General features: G+C 44.1%; 1 protein-coding gene across 1 annotated transcript; it reads left to right on the top strand.

The window, feature by feature from the left end:
- The first annotated feature begins 441 nt into the window (after positions 1-441).
- Positions 442-12,348, top strand: LOC115482008 (acidic mammalian chitinase-like). Its single transcript, XM_030221536.1, has 11 exons — positions 442-515; positions 1,363-1,392; positions 3,211-3,412; positions 4,134-4,190; positions 4,289-4,454; positions 4,581-4,705; positions 5,282-5,405; positions 6,304-6,489; positions 9,133-9,252; positions 11,175-11,316; positions 12,003-12,348. Exons 1-11 carry the CDS (start codon positions 491-493, stop codon positions 12,269-12,271), a joined length of 1,446 nt encoding a protein of 481 aa, XP_030077396.1. The 5' UTR covers positions 442-490; the 3' UTR covers positions 12,272-12,348.
- The last annotated feature ends 163 nt before the right edge of the window (positions 12,349-12,511 follow it).

The raw sequence follows: 12,511 nt of genomic DNA, 5'->3' as shown, positions 1-12,511 counted from the left end.
TAAAGGTGGTGATAACGATTGTGGTGATGGTCTCACTGAACTGACCCATTGACTGACCTTGTGACACTTCTGTGCATAACCTTCCTGGGCTCTGAATTTCACACACTCTTGGCTGAGTTCCTTAGGGTTATGGAATTTGATAACACATGGAATTAGAAATTATAATGAGCCTTTTATTGGTGCTTATCATACTCTGTGCTTGCAAATGAACCAAATGGCATGGTACCACTAGATGTTAGACTGCATACAGCCATTATCAAAGAGTGTTACGAATGATCTGTCCATATTGATACTATGATATGGCACTAATATCGTAAGAGCACGACAACTATTTCCTATAAAACAAAAAAATGTCATATTTGCAGCCTGGTTACAAATTAATTGTACAGGCCACAGTGTAAAAAAACTTTCTTGATAAAGGAATTGAGGAGGAGCTCAATGGTGTATAAAAAGCAGAAGGTGACAGCTTCGAATCAGTACAGAGGCAAAGATGGCCAAGTTACTCTTCCTCGCCGGTAAGACAACTCTTTTGAATTTTATATTTATGTCTAGCTCATAGTTCTTTCAAGATTTAATGTACTGTTTTATTTGTACCATTAAGACAGAATATGATTGCACATAAACACCTCAAGGTGCCTGGTCTACTGAAATCCATTTACTAAAATGAGCTCTGAAATTTAGAGGTACATGCAGGAAAACAAATTGAAAATGTGTTAGATACTGTAGCACTGATGAGATCTAATTCTCTCAGTAGAGCCAGCACCAGAGCTGAAATTAAAACACAGTAACTGGGTTTGGTTCCCAGCTCAGTCAGGTCTTCCACACTCTTGGCAGACTGGAGCTGAGGATGTTCACAGCCCCAACAGAAAGAAGTCATGGATATCATGCAACAGCAACATTCAGAGGCTGGATTCAGGGCTATGCCTTCAGGGTTTTGGAAGGGCCTTGGTGCAGGGCCCCTGCTCAAGACCATCACTGTAATAACGACCATATGAGGAGTGTTTGGTGGGGGAGGGGAGAAGGGGGAAAGGTCCCTGGGTTACTGCAAATCAAGGCTCATGTAGCCAGACCACAGTCCTGGGTCTGATTGAGCTGGAAGCCTGGAGGAGGAGGAAACTGGGGGACAAAAGAAAGCAGAGGTCTCTCCGGATCTGCTCTATAACTTGACAATTCTTCTGCAAAGTCCTTATAGATTTCTAATGTGGCTGAAAATGCTTTCTTTCTTTTGATATGTGTTTCCAAGGTTATTTGTGTGATTGGTAGACTTCTAGGGGTTTACAAAATCTAAAATTACAGGGGTGAAAGTTCTGAAGAGGATAGAGATAGTAACAGAATAAAAATTCTTTGTTTCCTTCTTTTCAGGTCTGGCACTTCTGCTAAATGCTCAGCTAGGTAAGTGGAATTATTAGAGGAGAATGTGCAGAGCACGATGCAAGCTGTGAATAAAACTAAAATGCGGCTTATCTGTATTCAAGCAACTTCTCACTGACAAAAAACAGGAGATAAATACAGAAACTCTCCAAATGGCCAGTTTCAGGAATCAGGTCTGCCAGGTGGAAGGACCAGTCCAGAGAGTACTTCTGGCCCTTCTGCTGGAAAATAAGTTGCAGACGTTCCAGTGAGGTAACCAAGAGCAGTGTTTAGCGGCACAGGAACTCATAAATATCCTGCTAAAAGGAAAACTAATTCAAAAGAAAAGACTATGGAGGTAAATGACAGCCTGCCTTAGTAAAAGACCCTCTTTAATTGGGAATAAGTGTAAGAACATCTGAGAGAATCGCCCACCAGGCCTTTCCTGTCTCATGTCTGAATGTTTCCGATTAATCCTTTTGGAAATGTGTACATCGCCTAGCTCTGCACCTCACTTTAGATGGTAATAAGCTATAAACTGTAATATTTCACCAATATTGATCTCTCACTTACATATCCAACGGAATAAATTACTACTTATTTCTATAGAACTACTAGACGTACGCAGCGCTGTGCACTGAACACGTAAGAGACGGTCTCTGCTCGACAGATCTTACAAATAAACAGGACAAATAAGACCCAAGAAACCCAGTCAAGGGAATTAACAGCAGGTTAACATCCAGACCAAAGTTTCAGCCTGCCTATCTGATATCGCTGCCTGGAGGTCTCAACGTCATCTGAAACTTAACATGGCCAAAACCGAGCTTCTCATCTTTCCCCCCCAAACCCACCTCTCCTCTCCCCCCTTTCTCTATTTCTGTGGATGGCACTTTCATTCTCCCTGTCTCATCAGCTCGTAACCTTGGGATCATCTTTGACTCCTCTCTCTCTTTCTCTGCTCACATTCAGCAGATTGCCAAAACCTGTCGTTTCTTTCTCTATAACATCAGCAAAATCCGTCCCTTCCTCTCTGAGCACTCTACCAGAACCCTTATCCACACTCTTATCACCTCTCGCCTTGATTATTGTAACCTGCTTCTCACCGGCCTCCCACTTAGCCATCTCTCTCCTCTTCAATCAGTCCAAAACTCTGCTGCGTGAATCATTTTCCGCCAGAGTTGCTATGCTCACATTAACCCTCTCCTCAAGTCACTTCACTGGCTCCCTATCTGTTTCCGCATTCAATTCAAACTTCTCTTACTGACCTATAAGTGCATTCACTCTACCGCTCCCCAATACCTCTCCACTCTTGTCTCTCCCTATGCACCCCCCCCCCCTTTGGTACTCCGTTCTGTGGATAAATCTCTCTTGTCTGTCCCCTTCTCCTCTACTGCTAATTCCAGACTCCGTTCCTTTTTTCTCGCTGCACCTCACGTCTGGAATAGACTTCCCAAACCTGTCTAGCCCTGTCTTTGACCGTTTTCAAATCCAGGCTAAAGGCCCACCTCTTTACCGCTGCTTTTGACTCCTAACCAATACTCACTTGCCCTGTACCCTCTTATCCCCACCTCTTTAATTCCCTTACCTCTTAGTTGTTCTGACTGTTTACTTGTCCTACTTAGATTGTGAGCTCTTTGAGCAGGGACTGTCTTTTTCATGTATGATGTACAGCGCTGCGTATGCCTTGTAGCGCTATAGAAGTGATAAATAGTAGTAGTAGGTTCTGATTTTGATTATTATGAAAAGCAAAACATAGGGGAAAAGCTATTGAACAGAGATCCACTCTGATCCAGTGACAAAGTCGTGCAAAGAAGCGCTCAGCAAGCCAGGACTCAGTCACTTCTCCTCTGTTCCCTGCAGGCTCTGCCTATGAGCTGACATGTTACTTCACCAACTGGGCTCAGTACAGACCAGGTCTGGGGAAATTCAAGCCTGACAACATTGACCCTTGCCTGTGTACTCACCTGATCTATGCCTTCGCCGGAATGTCCAACAACCAGATCGCCACCATTGAATGGAACGATGTGACCCTTTACAGCTCCTTCCAGAACCTGAAAAACCAGTAAGTCCACATAGGAAACTTCATGGTGTATATTCCATGCATAACAAGGTCACCTCTCCAAATCATGACCACTGGCAGCTTCTATCCCAAACCACAGAACTAAACTTCACATTAACAGGTGCACTGAACGCAGATGTTAAATTTAATTGCCCAAAGTCAAGGCAAGTTACACATTCAGGTAGTTAGATTTAAGTATTTTCTTGGGTACAGGCATACTGTGCAGGAATCTGAAAGGTTCTAGACCACTTTCTGCTTTAGGCTGAAGTTTTGCTCTTTACCTTCTGTGGAAATGGTGAAGTTGTTGCTTTTTATTTATTAGGATTTATTTACTGTCTTTTGAAGAAATTCATCTAAGGCCGTGTACAGCAAGAATAAGCTGAACATAGACAATAGACTACAGCAGTAAAAATATTCAAATAACAGTACCTAGTATGGCATGATACGCAACTTACAATGTCAACACTATACACTTTATACATTAAAACATCTTAAAATAGACAGCGCAGGCTGCAAGCCATGCTCTATTAGTTCCTGATCCTCCGGTAAAATTGTCTTTAATGCCCGTTATATCAAAAGCAACTGAAGTGCTAAATTTAGTTACTGAATTTTGATTTCTACATTGCTATTTAATAAAAGATTCACACCACCATCCATAATATCATTACAAAGCCATAAGTGGTAGAAGAAAACTCTTGAATGATTTTATTCTCTTTGCTCGCAGGAACGGTGCCCTGAAAACACTGCTGGCTATTGGAGGCTGGAACTTTGGAACTGCACCGTAAGTGTGACATTTTGGTAGCTGGAGGTTCACCTCGACATTGTACAGTGTCTTCAAACTGGTTATTGTCTAGGTTCCTAAATCTTTGTCTTCTGTAGATTCACAACTATGGTATCCACGTCTGCAAACCGCCAAACCTTTATCACCTCTGTCATTAAATTCCTGCGCCAGTACGGGTTTGATGGGCTGGATTTCGACTGGGAGTACCCTGGCTCAAGAGGTAGCCCTCCTCAGGACAAGCAGCTTTTCACAACACTGGTTCAGGTAAAGAACAAGCAGCTGGCAAAAAAACCTCATTCAGTCTCGAAAGGTACCCTGTATTGCGTGCAAAGGCAAACCCCATCTTTTTCCACCTGATGCTCAGAGATGTTTCTGTTTACTTCCCTTCAGGAAATGTTCGCAGCCTTTGAACAAGAAGCAAAACAGACAAACAGAGCCAGGCTCATGGTTACAGCTGCTGTGGCTGGTGGGGTATCTAACATTGAGTCAGGCTACCAGATTCCTCAGCTCGCTCAGTAAGTAGCACCATCTCTTGCTGGATTATTCCATCTCTCTACAAACTATCACCTTTCTGAAGTTTGGTTCAATAGGTTTCTCATGATCATACTGTAACAATTTAGTAATTCTCCCAACACAAAGCTGTGAACCTAGAGATACGCTCTTCAGTCGACACAGATTAAAATTTTGGCATGAGCAAAATATACTACTATATTTGAAGTATTTGGGTTTCGGCCAGGTACTTGTGACCTGGATTGGCCACTGTTAGAAACAGGATACTGGGCTGGATGGACCATTGGTCTGACCCAGTAGGGCTATTCTTATGTTCTTACCTTAGAACAGAAGCTGTCGACAAGACATCAAATTTCAAGTTCTATCAGCAAATCTTAAAAGATCACAAAATAAAGTCCCCCATCCTAAAGAAGAAATGTATTTATAAAGTGTTGTGAGGGCATCGCTCAGGACAAACTATTGATCAATATGCAGGAAATACTCCTGAAAAGATAATCAGGCCACAACTTAAAAACATTATGCGTATACGTTTTAGACTATTAACAGAAAAAAAAACCCTGTGTGCCTATTCCTTTGCACAGGTATCTGGACTATTTCCATGTGATGACATATGATTTGCATGGTTCATGGGAAGGATACACAGGGGAGAACAGCCCTCTGTACTCAAACCCTGCTGCCACTGGTGCCAACACCTACTTGAATGTCGTAAGTATGGCCTGAGCAGGTACAACAGACGCCAAGATGGCAAAACCTAATCAAATGAAAAAGCTGACTATAAAATGTCAATTAATTGACTTCTGATTAATAAGACAGAAATGAGGGTAAAGCCAGAGAACAAGATCCAGCATATCGGCCAATTAGATGGCTTTAGAGGTTTCTATTTGTCATCAATTTCTCGTCTCATATCGTCCTTCCCACAGTCACATTCAGAGATCCATGTTCACTGATGGCGCTTCACAGGCAAAATGATCTAAATCCCCGAGGTGTGGGTACCTCAATAGGCTTGCAAACAAATGTTGACAAGGGAAGTCCTCAAGGAATTTCTTCTTTGAAATTAGTGTCACTTCCACACCAGCATCAGATTCCTACGCTTTGCCTACTTACCCCACCCCTTTGCAACGCAGTTAAAATTTTCCTCCCTATATAATAAGGATTAACTCTGAATTGGACTGTTTCTGTACAGATACATGATGAGCTTTTCATAATTAACTCTTTAGATGCATGGTTTACCACATATTTACACCCACAAATACTGTAAGTGCCTTGTTTATTTATTTATTATATTTGTACCCCGCGCTTTCCCACACATTGCAGGCTCAATGCGGCTTACATAGTAAATACAATTACAGAGTCGTGAAGGAGAGTATTACAAGTTGTAGTAAGCGTAGTAATTATGAGGTTTTGAGGATATGAGAGTTGGATATGTAGAGGCAAACAAAGATAGGATAAGCAAAAGGAAAAGAAATTGGGAGCGATAAGGAGAAGGAAGGATGGAGAGGAGAAGAATAGAGGGATGGGCATAAGGAGATTGGGAAATATAGTCTAAGGGATACCTTTAGTCTTGTCAACGGTACCTTTTTTATACTAAATGTCATCTTTGCAGGACTATGTCATGAATTACTGGCTGAATAATGGTGCCCCGGCTTCCAAACTCATTGTTGGCTTCCCAACCTACGGACACACCTTCGTTCTCAGTAATCCATCGAACAATGGCATCGGTGCTGCAACATCTGGTGCTGGACCCGCTGGACCTTACACAAGACAGACTGGGTTCTGGGCCTACTATGAGGTAATTGTCTGTGGACTTAAACTTACATCTAATCAGTGCATTTTTCTAGCAAAAGAGGTGCCGGTACTCAAATGCCTGGCCACCCTTCAGGGGTGGGGAGATCACTGAGGAACCCACCACGCAATAGCCAGGCTCCCTTCAACCAGTCACAAAATGTATGACAAGGCAGAATTGGCGTGTAGAACCTGAGCTCTTTCATTAAAACTTGGGGTCCATGGGTCAATTTTAGCAGACAATGGAAAAGGTGCCGGTACTCAGTACCCCCAAGTACCCCCTCAAAAAAAGCCCTGCATCTAATACAGATGCAGTAATTCTGTTTTTATTGTACTATTTTAAAAAAATATTCATTAGCGGGGGCATGACAAGACTCCAGACTTGTGAGCGGCAGTGCAGTTTTGCTGCTGGTGAAATTTTTACGTCTGGAACATGATGCCACATACAAAGAGGAAGGGGGTAGTGTCATGTCCCCTACCTCAACGCACGTGGCGTCCTCAGGCTACGCGGGGTCCCGTCGACACACACACTTGACTGGCACTGCCTGAGCCATGTATGTGAAGTCCTCTCTGGGTTTGTTCAGAGAACGGTGGTTGCAGGATCCTTAATTGCTTTGCTTCCATGCACCTGGCTCTGCTCTCTCTCTGCCTGGCTTCCAGGCTCCTTGATTGCTTTGCTTCCACCCACCTGGGTCTGCTCTTCCTCTGCCTGGCTTCCCTTGCTTCTTTCCTATTGGTCTTCCGGTTCCTCCTTCCCCTGCTCTTGTCCTATGGCTGTGCCCTTTCTCCCTGCTGATGTCAGACGCCAGCACTTTTTCAGCTGAGCTCCATGCTTCGGCTTCTACATTGGTAGGGGTTTCTAACTCTGTAGTCTGTTTCTTATCTACTGGTAGATAAGAAGAAATCTACTGGTCCCTCGTTTCTGACTTCACCTGTACCTGGCTTACTCTCTTTCCTGCCACCTGCATCTGGATTACTCTCTTGCCTGCCACCTGCCTACTGACTTTCGCCTGTACCTGGATTACTCTCTTTCCTGTCGTCTGCCTACTGACTTTCGCCTGTACCTGGATTACTCTCTTGCCTGCTGCCTGCCTGGCCAATACATTCATCACCCTGCTTCCAGCTCCATCCCGTAAGTCCTGCAGGCCACCCGCACCTAGGGGCTCCACCTCTGGGGAATGGCGGTCAGCGCAGGTGAAACCCGGGGTTGTCCAGCCACCAAGCAGAACCTGGCCCGAGTACCGGACTCGGCAGCACTCTACTTGGTACAAGAACTCACAAGTCTGACAGGTAGTGAGGACGGTTCCCTCGCCTGCCTCTATTTCATCCCCCGTGCAGCAGAAACTTGATTGTTTCTTGTTCGGAGATGTTGGGGAGCCAAGCCCTGTTGTGAAGATAAAGGAGCATCGTCTTTGCTGAGGCAGGAAATAATGCTTTCGCCCCTAATTTCCAACACTCCTCTGAGTGAAGTGGGAGACTGCAAGCTGCCAGAAGTGCTGCGAGTGAGGTCTCCAGTGAGGGCCCCGAGCCATCTTCAGGTATCTTGGGGGATCAGACTATAAGATCAGCAGGACTCTCTGCTTCACCCATGGAGGTGACTTTGGTGACTCTATGGTCAATGTTTCAAAGAATAGACTCAACGTTTGTTAAATCATCAGGAGAGGTAACAGCTTTAGTTACCAAATTTGAAGAACTTTCTAGGACTGCTGAGACTGTTAAGGAAGATCTCTGTGGCTGGGTCAGGCAGGTACAGGAAGATGTGAAACAGCTCCAAGAGTTTACGATAACAGCCAGAGATAAGTTAGTCCTCCATAGAAAAACTGAGCAGATAGAGAATTTCAATAGGCCTTTAAATCTCCGCCTCCTGAACTTTCCTAAAACTCCTGGGATTTTGCCACTGGATTTGTTTAAGAGATACCTGCTGGAAAAATTTTTAATGCTTCTGGACTCTATTTCTTCAGATAGCAAGATTTATTATTTGCCAACTAAGAGTTCCCAGGGCAAAAGGGAGGAGATAGTAGGGGAGAGACAAACGTTGACGTGAATAATTTATCTGCTATATTGGAACAATCTATTGAAGATACTCACGAGGGTGTTTGAGCAAGACTTAAATGTGATTTTAAGACTTTAAGCGTTCACATACTCCTTTTGGTGGACAAAAAATTTGGATTTGTCCTGATGTTACTAAATCAGTCCAAGAACGGAGGAAAATTTTCCTGTTGATGAGGCAGGAAGCTTTGAACCTTGGTGCATCCTTTGCATGCTTATCCCTGTAAATGCCTGCTGCAGTATAGGGGGACCAAATACGATTTTATGCTTCTGAGCAATTCAAGGCCTTTTTGGATTGGAAAAAGATGGGAATAGAATGTAAATGGTGTTTAGGGTTTTCTTGCTAAGTCTTTACTTTGTTTCTTATTCGATACATCTCCTATTTACTGTATGTCACTCTCCCGCTTTGTTGTGGTCTAAGAAAGCTTTATTATCTTTAGTTTCCATGGGATTTTATTTTTCCTTATTTGTTGTTTTGCTGAGTTACTTGTAACAAGAATTTGTCTTGTGAAAATATTGTTAAATCGAATAAAATAAAAATTAAAAAAAATATTCATCTCTGTCAAAGCTGGACATTAACGAAAGTCTTTCATTTCCACAGATCTGTACCTTCTTGAAAAATGGAGCTACTCAGGTTTGGTCATCTGCCGAGGACGTTCCCTATGCATACCAAGGCACTGAATGGCTTGGATATGACAATGTGAAGAGCTTCACCCTCAAGGTATCATTTTACCACCTGCCCTACTAACTAATTCTAGGTTTCGGTGGGTTACCCCTTTGCGTTGTGACAATCATTGGTTGTCGGTGGCCTATAGGATTAAGTTGAAATGGTTGATGCTTTATTTGATGGGGGCTCTGCTTATTTGGCTTCACATTTGATTCCATCCACTGCAATTAGTTCCCAAACCACTTTGACTCTACCACAGAAAGGAGATATATCTAATCCCATTCCCCTTCCCCTTTGTTCCTTTCACCCTCTAGAATATATTTAAAGCCCACCCATCACTGTGCATTTGTGTACCTTGCTCCAGCATTGTGGAATACTCTTCCCGTTGAGTTTCCTAGATCAGAGTCACCTGTAAAGAAATGTAAATGTGTACAGTGCTGCGTACATCTAGTAGCACTACAGAAATGATTAGTAGTAGTGGAGTGAATGACTGGTTTTACATACAGGCTCTTGGTGGGCTGGTCCCAGACTATGGGCCATGTGTGGAAGTGGACTGCTTGTTGGTTAGGTTAGGTTAGTTTATCTTGTGTTTCATTAAATACTAATTGCTATTTTATTTTAACATTCTAATTTATGATGGTTTTTTATTATAATTTCTGGATATCGCCTTGTTCACAAGCAGGCTTATTTTTGAAAGAGAAGGGCGCCCATCTTCCGACACAAATCGGGAGATGGACGTCCTTCTCTCAGGGTCGCCCAAATCGGCATAATTGAAAGCTGATTTTGGGCATCCTCGACTGCTTTTCGTCACGGGGATGACCAAAGTTCACGGGGACGTGTCGGCAGCGTAGCGAAGGCGGGACTGGGGTGTGCTTAAGAGATGGGCATCCTCGGCCGATAATGGAAAAAAGAAGGGCGCCCCTGACGAGCACTTGGCCGACTTTACTTGGTCCATTTTTTCTTGCGACCAAGCCTCAAAAAAATGCCCGAACTGACCAGATGACCACCAGAGGGAATCAGGGATGACCTCCCCTTACTCCCCCAGCGGTCACCAACCCCCTCCCACCCTAAAAAAAAACTTTAAAAATTTTTTTTGCCAGCCTCAAATGTCATACCCAGCTCCATCACAGCAGTATGCAGGTCCCTGGAGCAGATTTAGTGGGTGCAGTGCACTTCAGGCAGGCGGACCCAGACCCATCCCTCCCCTACCTGTTACACTTGTGGGGGTAAATGTGAGCCCTTCAAAACCCACCAGAAACCCACTGTACCCACATGTAAGTGCCCCCCTTAGGACTATGGTAGTTGTGTACAGTTGTGGGGAGAGAGTTTTTTTGGGGGGTTGGGGGGCTCAGCACACAAGGTAAGGGAGCTATGCACCCGGGAGCAATTTCTGAAGTCCACTGCAGTGCCCCCTAGGGTGCCCGGTTGGTGTCCTGGCACGTGAGAGGGACCAGTGCACTATGAATGCTGGCTCCTCCCATGACCAAATGGCTTGGATTTGGTCATTTCTGAGATGGCCGTCCTCGGTTTCCATTATCGCCAAAAACCGGGGACGACCATCTCTAAGGACGACCTACATATTGAGAGTTGGGCGTCCCCGACCGTATTATCAAAACAAAAGATGGCCGCCCATCTTGTTTTGATAGTACAGGTTTCCCTGCCCCTTCACAGGGCCGTCCTGCGAGAACGGCCCCAGGAAAACTTGGGCCCCCATTCGATTATGCCCCTCCACGTGATGCATCAAATTGGTACTTAAACTGAACTAAAGTATTTCATTGTTATTTTATTTTTACCTTTTAATTTATGGATGGTTTTGGTATAGTTATTTTTTTTTATTATAATTTCTATATATTGCCTTGTTGTTTATTGAAAGGTGATCCATCACATTGGTACATAAACTAAACTACTGAGATCTGGACCAGATCCATTTTCCACAGCACAATTCAGTTTTTTTTCCTAATTCTTTTCACTTCTAGGCTCAGTGGCTGATGAAGAACAACCTTGCAGGTGCCATGGTCTGGGCTATTGATCTGGATGACTTCACTGGAACTTTCTGTAACCAGGGCAAGTTCCCCCTGATCACTGCCCTGAAGAACACTCTTGGAGTGCAGACCTCTGGTCAGTAATCATAGAACTACTAAATATATTTCTTGCAAAATAAAATGGCAGCGTAGAGCTGAATCCAACAGCATAGTTCCAAAATATGGGGATTTGACCCCTTACCCACAATCTGCCGTCTGATGCAACTAAATGCCCTCTTCTGATATGCAGTTTAATTTTTAAGAAATTCCTGGAAAACACGCTCATTTGAAAGCACAATTTGATTTTCTGGGGGGGTTTTCCCCCTCTCCACAGCTGTATGGGCAAATATATAGGTCAACTACTCATATGATAAAAGTCAAAAATTAAATTCTAGTTTATGTTCTTTAATGAAGCTCTTCAAAATTATCATGATCTTTATAGAAGATGCTCTGCCTCCAGGGCCGCCAAGAGACAAAGCTGGGCCCGAGGCAAGCAATCTTCAGGGTCTCGCTGCCGCCACCCCTAAAGGTCCTTCTTCCTGCTGTGTTCCGCCTCCTGTGAAGTAATTTCCTGTTTCCATATAGGCAGGAGGCAGCAGGAAGAAGGACCTGTGACCTTTTGATCACCAGCACCGGGCCCTCCTTGGAGGCAGGGCCTGGGCAATCTTGCCCCCCTGCCCCTCCCCTGCCTATGAACCTAAGCCAGGAGGGATGTGAACTAGAACTGTTGGGGTCAAAGTTTAAAGTGGAGGAAAAGAACTGGTCTCATCTTCTCTTTTTCAGGTTGCACCCCTCCTGCAACACCTGTTCCTCCTGTCACCGCAGCACCAGCAACTGTTCCCAGTGGTAGTGGAAGCGGAAGCGGTTCAGGTTCTGGTTCCAGTTCAGGTGGAAGTGGATTCTGTGCTGGCAAGGCCAGCGGTCTCTATCCTGTTGCTGGGAACACCAATGCTTTCTGGCACTGTGAGAATGGGGTCACTTATCAACAGCATTGCCAGACTGGCCTCGTCTTTGATACAAGCTGTTCCTGCTGCAACTGGCCGTCATCCTAAGCAACTCAAATTTCCCTCTGATTTATAGTTATTGCAACAAATAATTCTGAAATAAAAGCATATAAGTATAAATGCCATCTCTTGACTCTACATTCTTACACAGCTTTCATTAGTACTCTGGGGACAATTGGAAATTGCAAAAAAAACCTGCAATATGCGTCTAGGCAGAGGTGGGGCTCAAGCCATTGGTTCAATTGTAGCAGGACAAGTGGCTTAAAGTCTCATCCAATATTCATACTA

This window comes from Microcaecilia unicolor, chromosome 12 (assembly GCF_901765095.1).
Source record: "Microcaecilia unicolor chromosome 12, aMicUni1.1, whole genome shotgun sequence".
Taxonomy (NCBI): domain Eukaryota; kingdom Metazoa; phylum Chordata; class Amphibia; order Gymnophiona; family Siphonopidae; genus Microcaecilia; species Microcaecilia unicolor.
Note: the sequence above shows the minus strand (reverse complement) of the source record. Positions and strands in the feature narration are given on the sequence as shown.